Genomic DNA, 22,135 nt, shown 5'->3' with positions numbered 1-22,135 from the left:
CCACTGCTCTGGGGAAGTGCAGGACTGCTGAGAAAGCCTCAACCCTTAGGAACCTCTAAGGACTGACTGTGGATCAGGAGAGCTGAGTAATCCCCCCGCCTCCACTATAAACCTTACACAGAGGAACAACACAGTCAGCTGTTCATGAAGCCTGACTTTGAAAAAAAATGCATTGTATACACTGGAAAAATGAGGAGAATGACTATTGATTTCTCATTAGAAACAATGGAGGCCAGAAGAAAAGGGAGTGAAATCTTTAAAATGGTGGAAGAAAAAAAAATCTCAACCCCAGAATTAGACACTGAAAATATCCCTCAGATATAAGGATGTGATAAAGACATTTTCAGATAAATAAAGGCTGAGAGAATTTATTGCCAGCTGACTTGCAGAAGAATTGCCAAAGAAAACAATTCAGCAGTTTCTTAAAATATTAAACATTCACAATCTAGACTGGGGTAGTGGTTACAGGGTCTATACATTTTTTAAAGTCATGGCACAATACAATTTAAATGTGTGCATTTTGTTGTATGTAAACTTACTCTAATAATACTCATTTTAACAGATATTATCCTCGAGTTATAAAACAATTACCTGTACAGATCTGTCTTGTTATCAAACCAATCTGATAAGACTCGAAAGGTAAAGAGGGGAAAACGCTGATGAAGAACATGAAAGCTCACGTTTTCAAAGGTGTAGTTAGTTAGAGCCACCTAAAAAAAAATCAAGAAAACCAAGACTTCATTATAATAATGCTTGTATTTATGTGCAAATTTTGTTCTAAAAGATCTGGAATATTACTTCAAACTTTTCACAGTGGATATGAAAGCTACCTATAAAAATGATTTGTTACAAAAAAAAATAAAACTATGTATATATAGCCTTCTAGACGGAAATACTCATAAGCTAATATTTAATTAGAAAACAATCAGACCAGATGAGTTCAACTTGGTCATGACATATTTAAGAGATCTGTTTTTATCACTTCTTTTATACTCTATGCCAATACAAATACTGACTGAAGCATTTAAAAACTCTTTTTAAAAGTTATTATTTTTAGTAATCTTTATACCCAATGTGGGGCTTGAACTCACGACCCTGAGATCAAGAGTCGCATACTCTTCTGACTGGGCCAGCCAGGCACCCCTGACAGAGCATTTTTACAATATGATAGTCCTTTCAGTATAATGTCTTAACGACAATGCCTTTAATATCTGTGGGGAAGGAAATGTCCACACTTTTCGAATCTTTTATTATATCTTTCCTTTTTTGTTTACATAGGGAACAATGTTTATAGTTGTGTGTACAGTAGTGGTCTACAACAAGAAGCATATATTTTCAAATAGTTTTTTAATGATTTAACAATTTTTGTAAATAATTTTCATGCTTCTGCAGCTGTAGATTCTGTGAATTCCTTGCTTGCTCATGCTTTAGTGTATTTGCAATACCAAATATACAGGTTTAGTATTTTTGCCTGTTAATGATTGTTTCACTTGTAACGTTTTGGTTGAGATGTTAAATGGTGAATGAGTACCATGGATGTGAATGTGGGAAGTAATTTTAATCATGTGTAGTTGGTCATAAGGCCTAAGCTGCAGTAACTACTGCTGTTTTATTTAACAGTGCCTTGTTGCTTTGTATGCATTAACTGTTTGGGTGTAAAGATTGTGGGTGTAAAGATCCCAACAGGGGCCACAATATTTAAATTGACCAGCCTAATGTTACAACTACTTTGAGGTGGCCAAATGTAAACTAAAAGCCTTAATTAAAGTGCTGCAATTTTGTTTTTATTTTTTTTATTCTTATGTTAATCGCCATACATTACATTAGTTTTAGAAAAGTGGTGCAATTTTGTATAACTTAGCATCAGTAGTTCAATAAATCCGGATTGCCATGCAAAAAAAAAAAAAAGGCATTTATTTTAAGGGCACCTGGGTGGCTCAGTCAGTTAAGCGGCTGCCTTCGGCTCAGGTCATGATCCCAGGGTCCTGGGATCGAGTCCCGCATCGGGCTCCCTGCTCAGCTGGGAGTCTGCTTCTCCCTCTCCCTCTGCCTGCCTCTCTGCCTACTTGTTCTCTCTCTCTCTCTCTCTGTCAAATAAATAAATAAAATCTTTAAAAAAAAAAAAGGCATTTATTTTAAGCAAGTTAATTTTATGTTCTTTCCATACTTACTTTTTGGTCCACGAAGACATGCTGATTAACAGAATTCCACAGATTCAAGAATGAGTTATCTAGTTAAGGTCAGGCATTCATCCTGCTTCCAAGAATTACACTGGTACTAAGACCCAATACATGGACATTATAGTCACTTAACTTCATTCCCAAAGCAAGAGATTAAAAGGAAATGGCAGAAATGTTTCCCCATGCTCAAAGTATGTAGGAAAAAGGGGCACCTGGCTGGCGCAGTCGGTTAAGTGTCTGACTCTTGGTTTCAGCTCAGGTCTCCGCTCAGGTCGTGATCTCATAGGTTGTGAGACTGAGCCCTGTCTTAGGCTCCGTGCTCAGCAGGGTGTCTGCTTAAAGATTCTCTCCTACTGCCCCTCCCCCCCACTCGTGCACACTCTCTCAAATAAATAAAATCTTTTTAAAAAATATGTAGGAAAAAGTATGTTAATGGGAAAAGAATACTAAAAAAGGGTCCAAATTCATAACACATACCTTAGCTAAATGCTATCTCAGAAATACCTATAGGACACAAGCAATCTAGACAACGGCGGGCATTTCAAGGCAAAATGGAAATTGAGGAATCTGTAGTCCTCATTCTTAGGTCAACTTGGGAGGAATAGTTCAAAAGCACTTCACATTTGTACATTATAATTATAAAATATTTTCTTTACCACTTCTACAATCCAGCAGGTATAAAACAGGGATTGAATTTTAAAGGCTCATCTCAGTGTATGACCCAAACTGGTCTTACTTTATCTACAATTTCTTTTTTTTTTTTTTTTTAAGATTTTTTATTTATTTACTTGACAGAGAGAGACACAGCGAGAGAGGGAACACAAGCAGGGGGAGTGGGAGAGGGAGAAGCAGGCTTCCCGCTGAGCAGGGAGCCCGATGCGGGGCTCGATCCCAGGACCCTGGGATCATGACCTGAGCCAAAGGCAGACGCTTAACGACTGAGCCACCAGGCGCCCCATCTACAATTTCTATCATTCACCAGAATGACAGCACTGCAATTGGTATAATTGCAAGCATACATGTGTGTACACACAGTTTTAAACTTTGGAACAAGCCTATTCTAGGGTTACCAGTATAAAGCAGGTACTAACCCATTATCTTGGAAGTAAATCACCATTTTTTCCAACAATCATTACTGGCCTGGAGTACTTCTCTCAAACATAACTCATTTTATTATCAAATCTCTGTATTTGAGTGACTCTTCTACTTGCTAACAAACATTTTCATTTGGTGGTTGTTTTTTTTTTTTTTAATTCCCATTTAGTGTTACAGAAAATGGAGCCAAACATCTGATCTCTGGTAGTTACATGATTACCTAATACAGAGTATAGCACTTTAGACCAAATTTAAACTTTTGCTGTAGTATACGTCTTCAGTAACATAAGCAATCAAAAAACCTCTACAGAAAAGGTCACCTTATTGTCCTATAGCTCTCTCATTAGGGAAAATTTTGAAACTTGCCACATAAGTTGACCTATGAGGATTAACTAGCAGATTTTGTGACTCAAATTAAACTTAAAATCTTAAGAAATTGGTTCCCAATACCTGAGACAGATGGCAGATCTATGTTCTGGGTTGATTTTATTTCAAATAGAACAATTTCACAAATTGGATTAAGGCTAAACAAATATTATAACCTTATGACACCCACTCAACTTTGAGTCTTCTTGGTGTCACAGGAGCATAAATATACTTAGCTATAATCCCAGCTGTGAGTAAAACTAAAGGAAGGAAGCATGAACTCTAAAATTAAGATGATCTATCTTCAGAATGTTCCAATCTTTAGAAAGTGATTTACTCTAGAAGTTGAAGTATGGATTCAGAAATATGAAGTAGGAGTTACTTGTTTTGGGGGGAAATCTAAATAAGTTAAACATTAGATAAATGTACTATGTAGATCAAAGTCAGAATTGATATAAAAAGTTACAATGCTTGTACATTTATTTATTGATAAAGGAATGGTCTGATAGAGGTATGGTTACACTTTTCCATTCACAGCTGTAGTTAATGTGCAAAACACAATAGTTAATTACTTCAGAAATAAACTTACTCAGACCTAGGAGAGGCAGTCAGAATTAGCGCAGGGGAACAAAGAAAATAAAGATGAAATAAAGAAAAATGGAAGGAGATCAAAAGTACCTGTGCCCTATCTTCCATCACCTTATTCCCTCAGTTGTTCCTCATTACCTGAGTCTTTCTTTTTTTTTCTTTAAAGATTTTATTTATTTGAGAGAGAGAGAATGAGAGAGAGAGAGAGCACATGAGACGGGGGAGGGTCGGGAGAAGCAGACTCCCCACCAAGCAGGGAGCCCGATGCGGGACTCGATCCAGGGACTCCAGGATCATGACCTGAGCCGAAGGCAGTCTCTTAACCAACTGAGCCACCCAGGCGCCCCCCTCATTACCTGAGTCTTAAGTTAAAAAAAAGTTTTTTGATTGACATATACTTTATTAAAGAAATGTACAAAAATTTAAGGTGAAGAACTCATAAATTTTTATGTATATATACAACCAAGTAACCACCACCCATATGAAGATATAAGAAATTTCTAGGACAGGGTGCCTGGGTGGCTCAGTTAAGCATCTGCCTTCAGCTCAGGTCATGATGCCAGGGTCCTCGGATCGAGTCCCACATTGGGCTCCCTGCTCAGTGGGGAGTCTGCTTCTCCCTCTCCCTCTGCCTGCACTCCTCCCCCGCTTGTGCTCTGTCAAATAAATAAATAAAATCTTAAAAAAAAAATTTCTAGGACACTGGAAAGCTGTCTTCAGAGAGCTTAGCATATATATTTTATTTATTTATTTTATACATATTCATATTGAAAATAAAATATACACTAAGAAAATAGCATGCCTACAATGAGTCCGAGTCTTTTATTTTTAAAAAATTTTTAAAAGATTTTATTTATTTATTTGACAGAGAGTGTACAAGCAGGGGGAGCGGCAGGGAGAGGGAGAAGCAGGCTGGGATTATGACCTGAGCTGAAGGCAGACACTTAACCGACTGAGCCACCCAGGCGCCCCATGAGTCTGAGTCTGGACCCCTTACTAGCTAATGAGGCTTTCAACAAGTCACTAAATCTCTGTGAACTTCAGTTTTCTCTATTTGGAATAGTACCTCACTACTCTGTTGTCTTATTTATGTTTGTATCAAAATTTAAAAGTGACTAAGTCTGTAAAAGTGCTTTATAAATGATAAAACAATATATGAATGGGAGCGAGTACATTATTCTACTTCTATATAATCTTCAATGCCCATCACATTGTCTTATTTAAAAGCACCTGACATACTTATTGACAAACTAAAACTGTAATAGGGAATATAAGAAACAGATTCTGATGTTGCCAAACTGAGATAATGGGAGGTTTACATGCTTTGTGGAAACATCCGACTTTCATAGTGGCTCTCTTGGGAGTGTTCTCTTCTGGTTCTTCGTCTTAGACTGCTTCTTAGGATTTGATTCCTCTGTCTACTCCTCAAAATGTTTTCGTTCACAAAAATGTCTTTTGGCTCAATCCTGATCACTCTCTCCATTCCCTTCTTGGTGAGTTCATCCACTCTCATGTGACTTCCAGGGCTCTATCTCTAATCTAGACCTCTACCTAGTATTTCGGACTTTCCTATTTACATCCCCCCCTTTTTTTTTTTCAAGATTTTATTTATTTGAGAGAGTGAGAGAGAACACAAGCAGGGGGAGGGGCTGAGGGAGAAGCAGACTCCCTGCTAAGCAGGGAGATGGACTCGGGCCTGGATCCTGTAGGACCTGAACCAAAGGCATCACTTAACCAACTGAGCCATCCAGGCATTCCTATTTACATATTTGTAAATACTTGGGACTTTCCTATCTTCACCTGGTTATCTGATACCTCATGCCCTGTATTTTTTCACCTAACTGTGATCTTAAACCATCTATGCCAGAACCCTGATAAATTATTCTTTTTTTTTTTTTAAGATTTTATTTATTTATTTGAGAGAGAATGAGAGACAGAGAGCATGAGAGGGAAGAGGGCAGAGGGAGAAGCAGACCCCCCGCTGAGCAGGGAGCCCGATGCGGGACTCGATCCCGGGACTCCAGGATCATGACCTGAGCCGAAGGCAGTCGCTTAAACAACTGAGCCACCCAGGCGCCCCTGATAATTATTCTTGACACCTCCTCTTCATCTTTTTGTACATCTAATTCTTGTGGATTTATCCTCTAAATTGTTTTTTGAATCCTTATACAACTGCCAACTTTCATTTGAGCTACCCCAAAAATCTTGTCACTGGTTTCCTTACCTCTAATCTTGTTCTCTTCCACACTGCTACCAGAGAGCTCGGTCTGAGGCAAATTCACATGTCACTGCCTCCGTCCCACCTTAGCCACCCACTCCCATGATCATACTCCAAGTTCTATTACCATCAATAATTACCCCCTCCATAATCTCATGCATCCTATTCTCTGAACACCATCTCCCATCCTTGTAGTTTACTCCCTCTAGTACCCCAACCTCCCTTATCTAGCTCAAATTGCACAATTGTAATCACAACCTTGCACATACCATTTCTTTCTTTGCCTGTCTCCTGCTCTGTAATTGACTGATTATTTTTTCACAAAGCTATAACCCTTTGCCTGTGAGTTGTGGTTGAATCTAACCCTCTGTTACTTACACTTTCATTTGTGAATTTGAACAGAGCTGGCAGGTTATCGCTTTTTCTGATGTGAATCGCAAATGGGCTGTCCATGCTACCTAGCTTTTATACTATATTTTCTTAATTAACCACTCACGAATTCTCCCAGATAACAAAAAGTCCCTCCACTATGCCTATTCTCAGTTGAGAACACTGACTGCTTTTTTACTGAGAAAACTGAGGCAGTCAGAAGAGAACTTCCACAGACTCTCATTGACCATCCACCTATCTACCAACACCTGCAACCATATAATCTGCTCTCTGCCTATGAAAATAGAGGAACCGGCTATACTTTTTTTCCCCCAGAGATTTTTATTTATTTATTATGAGAGAGACAGAGAGAGTGAGTGAGAGAGAGCACAAGAAGGGGGAGGGGCAGAGGAAGAGGGAGGAGCAGGGAGCCCGATGCAGGACTCCATCCCAGGACCTGCTATCATGACCTGAGCCAAAGGCAGATGCTTAACCGACTGAGCCACCCAAGTGCCCCCCAACCATACACTTGATTGATCTAACCCCAGGCTCAAATTTGTGCAGCAGAGATGGCAATGAATAAATATTTCATCTTTGGCAAATTCTTGAAAGGCCTGGATTAAGCTGATACCCAGAATTCTAAACACCATCTTCTGGGGGAAGAGTTATTTAAGCAGTCAACAAGTATGTCATGAGCACTATTTAAGAGGCACTATGTTTGTTACTGAGGATTCAAAGTCCAGAGAGAACAGTAGTAATTTTATGTTAAAAAGGACAGTGAGGGGTGCCTGGGTGGCTCAGTCCCTTGGGCGTCTGCCTTCGGCTCAGGTCATGATCTCAGGGTCCTGGGACTGAGCTCCACACTGGGCTCCCTGTTCAGGCGGGGGGCCTGCTTTTCCCTCTTCCTCTGCCTTTCCGCCAACTGTGCTCTTTCTCTCACAAATAAATAAAATCTTAAAAAAAAAAAAAACAGGACAGTGAAAACTAGTATATTAATAAATAAACAAAATTTTAAAAACCCAAACAAGGCATAGAAGAAAAGATATTCATTCAACTGTAAACTGTATTGGGGGAGTGCAACAGTTGAGATGTTCTAGAGAGAACAAGAGGATTTCACTTTCATTTTACATACTTGTCCGCATTCATTTTAATAGTGAATACAAATTATTTTTAATAAAGAGCATATTAAAAACAATTATAGGGGGTGGCTGGGTGGCTCAGTCATTAAGCGTCTGCCTTCAGCTCAGGTCATGATCCCAGGGTCCTGGGATCGAACCCCGCATCGGGCTCCCTGCTCGGCGGGAAGCCTGCTTCTCCCTCTCCCACTCCCCCTGCTTGTGTTCCTGCTCTCGCTATCTCTCTGTCAAATAAATAAATAAAATCTTAAAAAAAAACCCCAAAAAACCAAAAAAACAAAAAAACTATAGAGTTAGAAACTGCTAAGTTTCATGAGGGAGATACAGATAAAAGAAATAAAGATTAAAAAGGAGCCTCTGGAACTGTTTAAATCAGAAAAAATAGTTTGAGGATCTCTAATATGAAAATTCTCAGGGCCAGTTTCTGTCCAAAGTCATAACCCTTAAAGTTCCAAAATAACTTGAGATATAAGACAGAACTTCCCAAAGTTCATTCAAGATTTCCTGGAAATTTCCAAATTTCCAGGAATACTTTGGGTTAGAAAAAAACAGTGGCCCATCTAGGAAGGGGGGCAGGTAAGTTATCCAACTCATAACTTTCTCACAGTTGTTCCCATATTTACAAATAAAGATCAGATATACTGTATATTCAACCCAGAATTAGAGAAAGCCTTTGACCCTGAATTTTCAGTAAGAAGTAAAGAAAGCTCTAAACTCTGAAAAAATATTTACTCCCCAATTTGTGATTTTAAGTTAACAGTGGATAATTGTACAGCTGCCTTTTGGATCTTCAGGGATGAAACTAAGATTCAATAACTTAATTTTGTGTTTACATATTCAATTTACATGTTCATCACAGACAATATCAGAGACTGCAATTTGAAATACAAAATGTAACGTACAAACCAAATACACCACAATCTCTATACCTTCCATATCCTATGCTGTGTCATTAGGAATTATTTTGAAGTCACTGGGGATTCCCTGTGCTCTGATAATATTTTAAGAAGAAAACACTAACATAAAATTACCCTCAAGCAGTACATATATTATACATTTTCAAATTAGATGAAATGGGAGCATAACTTTAGACTCATGGTGTCGAGAGGAAATAAAAATAAGGACATCTGAATGTTATATAAAGAACCTAATTCCTTATATGAAAGAATTACTGTGTGCTGGTGCCCAAAAGAATTGCAGAGGGCATGCTTGGAAAGTCATATGTTTTATAGAAATGTGGAAGAGCAAGAAAGATCATAGTGAATAGGAGTGTATAATAGAAATATAATGAGAAAGTAGTTTCAAATAGCAGAAGCGATTGAAGAATACAGCTTTCTTTTAAATATAAACATCTTATCTGATATTATCCAAAGTCCAAAATCTGAGAATAGACCAATTTACAGTAGATATCTTTTTACATTTTAATAAAAGAAATCAGGCAACTTCAAGGATGCAAATATGGTCTAAGATCCCATGATCTTACATTTTTAAAGAATTATTTCTCTGAGTGATTGTAAATAAGATCATTTGTTGAAATTTATACTACCAAAAATCCTTATCTGGACCCCCAAAGTCTCAACTGGAAGCTGCTATTAACTATTTCCAAGTACTGTCTTTCCAATTTACCTTCTTAGTCTGACCCAGTTTTTAAATATCCTTGGTTCCTTCCTATGTAGACTAAATTTTTCTTACTTAATAAATCAGAAAGACCAAGCTGAATTCATCTAGCACTAAGTGCAAAAAAATGATGAAATTATACAACATTCGACACATACAACATAAAACTTTGATAGTTGTAGACTTTTCTAGTTATTGCTATATAGACACAAATGGAACAAAATTAAAACACATCAATAACATTAAATAGTCCTGTAGCTTTGCATTTTAGAATGTAGTATTTAGTTTTGTAGCTCTACTTAGGTATAACAAAAATAATTCACAAAGAAGCATAAGTTACATAGTAGATTATACTAACACTCTACAATAACTAAAATAGTTATACCATCCTAATCTCTTAATTTCCAACAAAATTTTAGATGAAGCACGTTACCTCATTTCTCATGATTCTCCAAAGATTTAGTGTAATTCGGCCAACAATATTTATTTCACTCATTGTATCTGATCCATACTCATCTCTTTCAGGTGCAAATCTGTTCTCAATTTTGTCATCTACAGAAATGAATATAGATTGCTTCAGGACTCACAGAAATCAAATTTCCAAGCAAATATGCCAAATAAAAATGAGAATAAAAATTAAAGAGAAAGATTAAAGATGAAATATAATCATCTGTTTTGTATTAGGCTTAGAGAATGAATAATCATTATTTTGATTAAAACAATTTTCTTCCCTCTAAGTTATGAGAGAATTTTGTGAAATGTTTCTGAAAATGATATTTTTTAAATAATAAAAATGTGTATAAGCACATATTTTAAAAATAATAAACCCTTTTCACTTTAAATTTGGTAATTTCTGGTGCTATTCTTTTTTTTTTTTTTAAAGATTTTATTTATTTATTTATTTGAGAGAATGAGAGAGAGCAGGAGAGGGGGGAGGGTCAGAGGGAGAGGCAGACTCCCTGCCGAGCAGGGAGCCCGATGCGGGACTCGATCTTGGGACTCCAGGATCATGACCTGAGCCGAAGGCAGTCGCTTAACCAACTGAGCCACCCAGGCGCCCCTCTGGTGCTATTCTTATGACACCTAACACTACAGCATTTCTTTGGTGTTAGGATATGTTTATTCTTACACTGGTCATTTCCTGGAAAATATGGTAGAGTTTTTAACCTAAACAACTCTCTGAAAATTTGTTGACATCAATTAATGATGGTCATATTCAGAATGAAATTCTGCTAATTTTGTATGGACAACTAGGTGAAGAATAAGGTTCTGAGTCTAGTTTCTTGGGTGATGATTTTACCTAGAATAGAAATTAAAATGTTTCTCTTATATAACACTGGGTATATACATGTTAATTAAAAAAAAAAAAGATAGTAGGAAGGGAAAAATGAAGGCGGGGAATCGGAGGGGGAGATGAACCATGAGAGACTATGGACTCTGAGAAACAAACTGAGGGTTCTAGAGGGGAGGGGTGTGGGGGGAGGGGTTAGCCTGGTGATGGGTATTAAAGAGGGCATGTACTGAATGGAGCACTGGGTGTTAAACGCAAACAATGAATCATGGAACACTACATCAAAAACTAATGATGTAATGTATGGTGACTAACATAACAATAAAAAAAATGTAAAAAAAAAAGAGGATCTGGAATAATATATATATATTTACTATATATTGAATGTCTTATCATGTTCTAAGAACTTTATTAATATTATTTCTTTTAGGGCGCCTGGGTGGCTCAGTTGGTTAAGCGACTGCCTTCGGCTCAGGTCATGATCCCGGAGTCCCTGGATCGAGTCCCGCATCGGGCTCCCTGCTCAGCGGGGAGTCTGCTTCTCCCTCTGACCCTCCCCCCTCTCATGTGCTCTCTCTCTCATTCTCTCTCTCTCAAATAAATAAATAAAAAATCTTTAAAAAAAAAAAAAAAATTATTTATTTTATTTTAACCTAGCCAATTTATTTATTTTTTGGGGGGGCTGATGAGCTTCATTAACTTTAATCTTTAAATGCATAATTAATATTAAGATGCATACAGTAGTATTTTAACCTAGCCACTTTATAATGCTAGTATAATTTTCATTTTGTATTGTAGTAGATTCTACTCAGAAATGTTATTATTGGGGGTCCTGGGTGGTTCAGTTGTTAAGTGTCTGCCTTTGGCTCAGGCCATGATCCCAGGGTCCTGGGATCGAGCCCCGCATTGGGCTCCCTGCTGGCAGGAAGCCTGCTTCTCCCTCTCCCACTCCCCCTGCTTGTGTTCCCTCTCTTGCTGTGTCTCTGTCAAATAAATAAATAAAAATCTTAAAAAAAAAAAAAACAACTTATCTTAGAGTGCACGCGCGAGTGGGGGGAGAGGTAGACGAGAGGGAGAGAGAATCCTCAAGCAGACTCCCTATTGAGCAAGGAGTCTCATGGGGGGCTTGATCTCAGGACCCCGAGTTCATAACCTGAGCAGAAATCAAGAGTCCGCCGCTTAACCAACTGAGCCACCCAGGTGCCCCTCATTCACTTTTCTGATCTGAAGTCATATACCTTACCTGTTATAGCTAATTAAAATAATTAATGAGTAGCCTGAACATTCATGTTGCTGCTCCTGAATATTCAAAAACCTATCCCAAATGAAATGTTAAAAAAATTGAGATATACCACTATTCCTAGCACTCAAGGGACACAGAAGCTATGAAAAATTTATGCAGTGAAGAACTATCTTTGCCTTTTATTCCAAGCTTTTTGCAAAGATCAAAATACTTACTGTTCTTGAATCTTCTAGCTTCAGCCTTTCCTTTTAAAGTTACTAACACTTAAGACATTGTATTGAAGTCATAACCTCTCCCAGGAGTTCTCTTGGTTAGTTTTCACCAATATACCCAAAATATATGCTCTTTTGTCCTAGTCAGACTTGTGACTTTAAAACCAAGTTATTAAAAATTTTGTAGTTATTAAGAAAAACATAATTCTGAAAAGTGCTTTATAAACTTATTATTGCTCCCCTCCTTCAAACAGAATCACACTTGTGGGAAACAGCCTTCAAAATTCATGCAAGTTTTTAGCCTGATACCTTAATAAAAATCAATAGTTAGTGTTCCTCTACCATCTTCTCCTTCCTTATAACCAAAAGGATAAAACATAGAACCAGACAAAATAAAATTATGGTACATCAACCAAAGAAATGTTATGTGTTCCATAATGATTATGAAGAAGACTATCTCATAACATAGAAAAATACTTATAAGATGCAAGATGAAGGAAGCGTAACAAAAAAAAGGGATATATGTATGATTAAAGCTATATAAAAAGAGACCTAGATAGACATATGCAAAATGACTGAAAGAAAAAAAACAACTGCCTATATAGCAGTGAGATGGGGGTATTTTTTTTTTACTTTTCTGAATTTTTGAATTTGTCCATAATAGGGTTACGATGTATCTAGAACTTACACAATTTAGTATTAAAAATTAGAATAGGTACTTTTTAAACATCTTGTCTTTATTTACTTTGTAATTTGCTCTGTTGTTGAACCATAAAATATTCACAATGCTTCATACCTGGCACCCGAGAGATCATCTGACATAAGTCAACACTTAAGGCAGCAGCCCTTTGTAAGAGGTAACCCCAGGAATGCATCTGAATCTCATATCCCAGCAGAATATCAGGATCATACCTAAAAGGAATGAAAAAATTAAACAAGGACCACACATTTGAACCTTTAATCAAAAGAATGGTTTCTTCATGATATAAAGTACAAAAAAAAAAATCTATTATGTCTCTCAGGGATGGAGAAGAGATGATATAGTGGTACCTATGGAATTTCTATATAGGAAGGAATAGGGCGATTAGAGTTCCTAATTTGAAGCTACTTTTGTAAAGTGATCATAGTTTTTACTGAGACTATTTATTTTATATAATTTAGGAAAGAAGCTGATAGAAGCTGGGGTGCAAGAAAAAAAACCCGGGGTGGGAGAGAGGCATTACCACTGAAGTATTAGAGTGACCATATGATTGAGACTATCATGTGGGTAGGGGCAGGGTGATGTATGAGGGCATGTGTGGATACTGTTTTGAAAAAATCGCCCCCAGATCATTTTGTTGCCACTTCTCACTAATCTATACTGTCTTAAGCGGTTTTAATGTTGAGAAAGAAAATGAAAATGTCTTCCTTTTCCCACTTAATTTTAGTAATGATTTGGTCCTCATGTGAAGTAAGGCCTCAGTAATGACAAGCTTGTCCTCTAAACTTAAGAGAAGGTGACTCAGTTTAATGGAACAATGAAATATTAACAGGGGTGAAGTTAATGTGGGGAAGCTAAGCATTAGAAACTAGGAGAAAAACGTGCTCATTGCAGTCACACATTTGCACTGGTAATACTGAACTGACAATGTGCATTCAACTCAGAAATAGCCTCTTTGTGGCTCCTCTTAGTACTTTCATGGTGACCACCACAGAAAAATGTTTGGTGATAGCATAAGGGAAAATAAACCTGAAGATTTACCTCAGTGGGAAAACTGTATAAGGAAGAGAGAAAATTATCATCACAATTTGACGACAAAAACTTTGAGAGCAAAAACTACAATGATGCTCCAAATTAGAAGCTCCAAATTACTCTACTGTCTTATTTATAAAAGCCAAAAAGCAGAGTGAAAGATAACAAAAACTTAAAAAGTTAGGTTTTATATCACTGGTTGTAATTGCTGCTGTGGGCTGTGCAGCTTGTCCAGATTGTGTCATTTAACACTTGAAGTATCATCCAAAGTCTGTAGCATAGGATTATACTAATTTACTGATGTAAGCTATATATGGCTACTCTGCAAGTCTGTGGTCTAACAACGGATCATAAGCAGATCACAAGATCTATTTTTAAAACCAGTTTGCTAATATTTTATCATACTTCCATAGCTGCTTTCTTAAAATGATGGGGTTGAATGGCTTTCGTTTTCAGTCAACAAAAATAAGAATGTCACAAAAAAGTCTCCTTACTTTTAATCCTGAAGGGTTTAAATGGTGATGTCAAAAGAACTAGGTTCAAATGTTTGCAACAGCATTCTTTTTATGATCTCTATTCCTTAAGGGCCCTATCAAAATACATTCTATAATATAAATTTCAACATCTGGTAATCTGCTGTGATCCACAATTATACCATGGACCACAGAGTAGTCCTCAAACTTGCCAGGAGAAAAAGATAATGTATATATTATCCATGTGTTTTTCTCTATACAAATAGGTTGAAATTTCTGAGAAAACCACTTAATTTAATGATCACTTATTGATTAATTTAATAGAACAGCCAAATGGATCTTTTCACCAACCTATAAAAAAGTGTTTTCTTGGTAGAAAGTGCCACATGGCTGGTAATTCTAGAACAAAGACCAGGGGTAAGACAGGAGCATGGGGAAGCAAAAGAAAACAAGGCAATATACAACAATGAGGCAAATACTTAGTCTCAAAGATCAGAGGCTAAAAAGGTAGACTAATACAAAAGTCCGGAAAGATCCTAGAGCACTCAAGTAAAGAGAGGTCTCCCAACACTCTTCCTGCTCATTAGTCTTCTAACATAACATCTAATATGTTAATATATCTTTGTTGATAGCAATTTCATCAATTCTTCCATTAAGGTTAAACTCTCTTTTTTTTAAGATTTTATTTATTTACTTGACAGAAAGAGAGACCGTGAGAGAGGGAACACAGGCAGGGGGAGTGTGAGAGGGGGAAGCAGGCCTCCCGCTGAGCAGGGAGCCCGATGTGGGGCTCGATCCCAGGACCCTGGGAACATGACCCAAGCTGAAGGCAGACGCTTAATGACTGAGCCACTCAGGCACCCCAATGTTAAACTCTTTTCAGGGCAGTTATCTGAATGACAAGTGCATCTCCCCAAAAACTATGTACTGTCTATATTTGAGAAACTGGGGCAGAAATATCATATCAAGTGGCTCTAGGGATTAGCAGGAATAGGAGATTTGAAGGATTCCCATACACTTAGGAAAGAACTGGTGCAGCTGACTGCTTTAGTACGAAGAATAACTCAGAATAGGCATTACAATGCGGCCACAGTTGGCCTTGATTTTCAGAGAAGAATGTGGAAGATTGCTGGAGTTCCTACTTTTCTAAGCACAGGTACATGAAGAGGATGCCAGATGATTACAGAGCCCTTCTTTGATAACTCTTATAAAGACAGTTCTTCTGATTTCTTCATCTGAATTTCTGATTCATAAAACACCTTATTACTGCAAGAATTATTATTCCAGTCAGCTACTTGCTGTTTTGTGGCACCTGACTATAATAGAGTTGGTTAAGTACACTTACTTCTTGATGTTTTGAAAATGTATTTATTTTTATTTTTAAAAATATTTTATTTATTTATCTGTGAGAGAGAGAGCGAGCGTGTGCATGCACAAGCAGGGGCAGCGGCAGGCAGAGGGAGAGGGAGAAGCAGGCTTCCCACTGAGCAGGAGCCAGATGCAGGGCTCGATCCCAGGACCCTGGGACCATGACCTGAGCCGAAGGCAGACGCTTAATGACTGAGCCATCCAGGCATCCCGAAAATATATTTATTTTTAAAAAGTTGTCTTTTATAAATTGCTACTGCTCGGAGATGACTGCTGGAAAAAAAAAATTATTTTGTGCTTTTAATTGATTAAATAGATTTTATTCCTTTCGAAGAATGGGTAGTTGTTTTTAATATTTTTCAGATTTATTATGTATATTTATTTTTTGACCTACAGGCCATTTTGTCTTAAGAAACTGTTAAAGCTGTTAAACCATGTCTCAAGTTCAAAATCCCAAGGATTTCATTTCTTCTGTGAAAACATTTGGTGACAATAACAAAATCTTTGTGACTTGTTCTTCAATTCTGGTGAGTTATATCTAATTTATTTGGTTTCTAAAAGTTATGGAAAGAACAAGGTTGGGTAGAGGGGATTAGTGGTGAAGGAAAAAACAAAACTGGAGAAAACATAAGCAGCAGAAATATGAAAACAATTTATTTGCTTAGGCAGAAAAAACCTGCTTCACAACTAAAATTTTAAATAACCCATTAACATCTGGACACAAGAGAGATGGGGGTTCTAACTAAGGGCAGTGGCAATGGGTCAGGGCTGGGGGAAAGCAATGATCTTGAAACATAATTCTGAGGTTAAATGGATAAAATGTAATATATGGATGGAGGGAAGAGAGAAAGGGAGAAATCAAAGCTTATATTTAAGTTAGGGAGGCTGGGAAAAATGTAGTATTATTAAATAGTTCAAGGAAATATAGAAAGAGAAGAATGACAAGACAATGGATTTGGTTTAACTTTTTAAATATCACTTCATACTACTTTTTGTTTGCCATCTGAGGTGGTTAATATTAAGAATAGAAAAATAAAGACAGCAAAACTCTGAAAGTATGCATTTATATTTTATTCATTTTTATATTTAGCACCTAGCACTATACCTTACACAGAGTAAATATTTATGTATTGACCAGGCTAAGAGTTTTATGTACATTATCTCATTTAACTTCCTTCTTCTACCTTTTTTTGGGGAGGGGGGGGCGGAGCGAGAGGGAGAGAGAGATCTTAAGTAGGCTCCACGCCCACCCAGTGCAGAGCCCAATGCAGGGCTCAATCTCACAACCCTGAGATCATGACCTGAGCTGAAATCATGACTTGAGCTGAAATCAAGAGTCGGCCACTTAACCGAATGAGCCACCCAGGTGTCCCTCATTTAACTCTCCTATTACCCATTTTACAAATGAGGAAACTAAAGCTTAGAGAGATAAGTACTTGCTCAAGACAAAAATACAGATGCAACAACATGGATGGAGCTAGAGTATTATGCTAAGTGAAATAAATTATTCAGAGACAGACAAATACAATATGATTTCACTCATATGTGGACTTTAAGAAACAAAACAAACAAGAAAAGGGGCAGCGGGGGGTGGGGGGGGTGAGAGAGACAGACAGACAAACCAAGAAATAGATTCTTAGCTATAGAGAACAAACTGATGGTTACCAGAAGGGAGGTAGATGAGGGGATGGGCGAAACAGATGATGGGGATTAAGGGGTGCACTTGCTGTAATGAGCACCAGGTGCTGTATGGAAGTGTTGAATCACTATATGGTACACCTGAAACTAATATAACACTGTATGTTAATTAACTGGAATACAAAATAAAAATTAAAACCCTGTCCTTCAAGTAACATCTTCCATTCATTAAGATATACATGTTTAAAATATAGATATAGAAGCATACAATAAAAGCCATGTTCTTAAAAAAAAATTACAGAGCTAACTGACTCCAAAGTTTATCCTCTTAAAGCCTCTGTTGAGTAGGTGCTCAACAAATGGGCTGAAAGAATGAAATAATCTTTTAGGGGGTTGTTTAGAATAACATATAAAGGACATTACAGAAAAGTGAACCATTTAATAAGAGGGTCCATAGCTATCAAAAGTTAGTCTCGAGAAAATGCAAAAGATTTAATTACTTTATTTTTAAATTAAAATACTTCTGTTTTAAAAAATCCTTTTCATAAATCTTGACAAGATTTTACTATCAACAATCCAGGCCAACTATCAAATGATCAAGAGATTTTTAAGGAACCATGTATTACAAATGAGTATGTATCACATAATCCTATATTTATGAACAGATTGCATGCCAAAGCTTTTTGGAAACTTGGTTTAGACCTCAGAAAACATTTAAGAAAAAAAAAAAAAGTACTGAAATGATGGCTGGCTCCCAAGGTAGAAGCCTATTTAATGAATAATACAATTTAAATTTAGTACCCATTATTTCATCACCATAGAAAAATCATGCTAAAAATCCAACTGGGAAAGCTAGAGGCTAAGCCAATATTTCTTTCACTGACCCTTCAATCTTGAGAATAGAATATTCTTTTGGCATCCCTAATCTGCTGGAAATGGAAACGGTTGTGGGAGGTGAGGGCAAAATCTTTCCAAGGATAACTTTTAAGGGCCATAGGAAGGGATTCTCTTCCTTTTTCCTATCTTCGCCCATGTTAATCAATAGCAAGAAAGGACTCTGAACAAAAACCAGAAAAATCAGAAAATACAAAACAATACCTCTTTATTATATCTGCAATTTCTTGAAAAAGTGCCTTCTCATCGGGTGCATAGGTAACTTCTAGTCCTGTAATTCCAGATCTAATCAGTAATGGGGTCTGATACCTGATATCTAAGAAACAAGCAAAATGTTTATTACATGTAACTGTGTAAGTAATATAATCCCTTACTTTTGAGTGAAATTATGCTACCGAAATACTTCAAATTAACAGTGTTCCCCAAAGTAAATAATTAACTCAATTTCTTGAAAACTTTCTTAAAGGTTTTCTAGTTTAATATGCAAGTGAAAATTCAAATTTCATTTTTTCAATTATTTTCCTGAAAAGTCTACATTCACCAAATTCCTCAAGTAATAACGTGTCACCCAAGAAGAAATTTTATTATTTTGCTTCTGTCTTTACTCTTCCTATGGAAAGAACTTTGCTTAGTAGAGAGTATTTTAATCAGCGGTATGTTGATTTTTAAGGAACTTATGTATTACAAAAGAGTATGTACCACATAGTCCTATAATTATGAACAGATTGCACGCCAACACTTTTTGGAAATATTGGTTTAGAACTCAGAAAACATTTTATTAAAAAAAAAAATAATGTTTACAACTACTTCTCAAGGAAAAAAAAAAAAAAAGCCCTGATTTGCAGTGCTTGCTTATTTCCATAATGTAAAGACTCCCCACCATGGCTGATTTCAAACTACCAATATGACATCAACTAGTTCAGAAAATTCACAAAAATTTAACAATTGGCTTGTGAACTGGTACAAGCCAGCTTAAGCACACCACTGATTAAACTGCAAATTCCTATATGGTTTCATTCTGTGCTAAGACTTCCTCCTCAGTTGACTGAATTCACATATTACTATTCAACTGCAGAACACTTATTATGTGGTATACTCTGTGAAGAATGTCTAAACCAAAAATGTGTATATTTAGGAAGAGATATAAATAAAATTGGAATGTATCTTAAAAGTCTCTTACAATCCATTAACTCATACCAGTAACTTCTTTAAAGCAAAGAAAAACTCTCTATTAGCAGCAAAATACCAGCAATGCATACCTAAGGTTGTCCACCCAACCTAGAGATAATAATTTTAATTCAGTATTATCAATTAATATTTTATAAAATAGTATTCAGAACAAATTAGAAATGTTAATTGGAAATTTTATTAATAGCTTTCTATGAAGTGCTTCTGACTTTGGACAATAATTCAAGTAAGAATAATGAATCCAGGACAAAGCTATACACAATACTTCCTACTCTTACTTCAGCACACATTTTAAAAAGGAGTTCCCGATACTTGCTTGGTTTAGATCTCCAGCATGGAAACTGCCCCATTAAAAGGTTCATCCTAGGGTGGGTAGGTACAAAATTAATAAAAATGAACAATACCTTGGCTGGAGACTGTCTTGTCTTTATCAATCACTATTACACCTGTGAGTTCTGTTTTGTCTGTATCTGGTAGTGGAGTGTCAGATGAAATGCAGTAAAACAGAGCACAGATTGGGTCAAATTCAGGATCTGGTTCTAAGTCTCGTCTAGTTCGAGCATGTAATTCCACACTGATCAGGGTAAGATTTTGTATCTATAAAAGGAAATAAAAATGATGATTTTAGACAACTTTTTGAGACATGTTGAAAGAAATGTTTCACTAAGACTCCAAGGAACTATGTGTAAAATTATGGGAAAAAATGGCCATAAAGGACACAATCGTCAATTTAATAATCTGCAGATTAAAACTAAAGATTTTTACTTCCAAGATTAGATTGAATCAATACATGTTTTTATTTTAGAAAAACTGCTTGTGCTATAATTTCTCAGTGACAATATATACTTAAAATAATTTCTCTAAAATACATGCAGTGCCTCTCAAGTTTCTCAATTTTTGAGAAAGAGAATGACTGACTAGTCCAAGCGGTTGTACATTCGAGTGAGAGTCTGTTACTTTTTACTTTCTACCCGGTTAACTATGGTTTCACCTATAGTTTAAACTAAAAAGAAAGATGTATTTCATTTTGAAACTATGAATTCTCTACTACTACAATTTACTTCTGTATGTACTAGGCAAGTTTTTAATTATAGTTTTTCCTGAAAAAATATAAGAATTATATGGCATCAACAACACAACAGCTAGATTTTTGCCCATGTACATTTTCTCTTTAACATACATGCAAAAAAAAGTATTTTGCTTTTTACACTTATACACTAATAAAAACTCTGAACTATAATCCTTAGTTCTCTTTTTAAAAACCAAGACAAAGTAAGTAGAAACTCTGGGTAAAAAAAATAAAACACAGGTTGGATTCATGATTACCATATACATGTAATACTGCATGCATTCATTAGTAAATTTATAATTAAGTACTTTTTAAAATGTAAAGAACATTAATTGTACATATATAAAGCATAAGAATAAAACAAATATCCACAAATCTACCACTTTCCTTGAATATGTACTGTTTCTAAATATTAAAAACATCAAAGTAAGTAAAATGGGGAGCTAAGGGAAAGCATTTCTACTTTTAAATGTATGCTCTTTAGGTTTAATTTTTTTTTTTAACAATAATCACATATTAATTTGGTAAAATAAAAAAATGTAAACTGGAAAACCTCTCTCTAAACTCAAACAAAACCAAACCAAAAAAAACAGTTTAGTTAGAAAAGGATGAACAAGTGGACAGACTAGAAAGAAGACTGAAGACAATTTCAGGTCAAAAGATTTGTGGAGATTGATCTGTTTATTTAGTAGGCCGAACTGCACATTCAAATTTTGCCTTTCTATTCCTTGATATAAAATGCACTACTGATCTTAGGGGCATTTTTTTTAAGCAAACATGAAATGAAGAAATGGGGGAGAGATTTACTGACTGTGACTAAGAAAGAGGTGGGTGACAAAGGGGGTTGAGGATTATAATCCTTCTCTTCTGCACTGAGTATTTATATGCAGAAGAAAGAGAAATTAGCGCAGCATAATGGGACAGAGAGGAAAAAATGCTATGGACACAATTCCCCAGAAAAAGGAACAGCATACATAGTGCAGATTTTTTTTGGCTCATTCCCAATGTGACCACCAGGTGGCAGTTTGGAGTATATATTGAGATGAAGGCCTGCATAGCCAAGAAGCTGTGCAACCTACCAGACCTTCCAAGTGATTTAACTTCAAGAGGGTGCATGATTCTGCAATGGGGTTATGTAGAAATAAAATAAGAGCGTAAGGAGAATAATCCTTCAAATAATAAAGGATAATAAAATGTAACAAGCCTTTGCTAAGGTCTATCAAATTTGCTTTAATATTTTTATCACAGCCCTTTTTTTTTTCTAATTTTGGGTGTGTACTTCATAAGGTATGTATTCCTGAGTTTATTACTTTATTTATCTAGGCTTCAGGGGATATAGTACAGGGCCAAGTAGGTATGAAGAGGAACTAAATGCTGTTGAATGAAACAATGTTCAAATAATTAGGGAATTAGACTATGTTCCAATCTCTAAAAAAGCACAAATCTTAGTTTAAATTT

General features: G+C 36.2%; 1 protein-coding gene across 1 annotated transcript in view; it reads right to left on the bottom strand.

Annotated features, from left to right (window-relative positions):
- Positions 1–22,135, bottom strand: part of REV3L (REV3 like, DNA directed polymerase zeta catalytic subunit) — a 175,534-nt gene that overhangs the window by 41,586 nt on the left and 111,813 nt on the right. Inside the window, exons 17-21 of the mRNA XM_021693690.1 lie at positions 20,013–20,205; positions 18,625–18,736; positions 13,112–13,227; positions 10,003–10,121; positions 592–710 (exon numbers count right to left, since the gene is read on the bottom strand). Coding sequence (XP_021549365.1) covers positions 592–710; positions 10,003–10,121; positions 13,112–13,227; positions 18,625–18,736; positions 20,013–20,205 — 659 coding nt within the window. The remainder of the gene's footprint in view (positions 1–591; positions 711–10,002; positions 10,122–13,111; positions 13,228–18,624; positions 18,737–20,012; positions 20,206–22,135) is intronic.

This window comes from Neomonachus schauinslandi, chromosome 8, assembly GCF_002201575.2.
Source record: "Neomonachus schauinslandi chromosome 8, ASM220157v2, whole genome shotgun sequence".
Taxonomy (NCBI): domain Eukaryota; kingdom Metazoa; phylum Chordata; class Mammalia; order Carnivora; family Phocidae; genus Neomonachus; species Neomonachus schauinslandi.
Note: the sequence above shows the minus strand (reverse complement) of the source record. Positions and strands in the feature narration are given on the sequence as shown.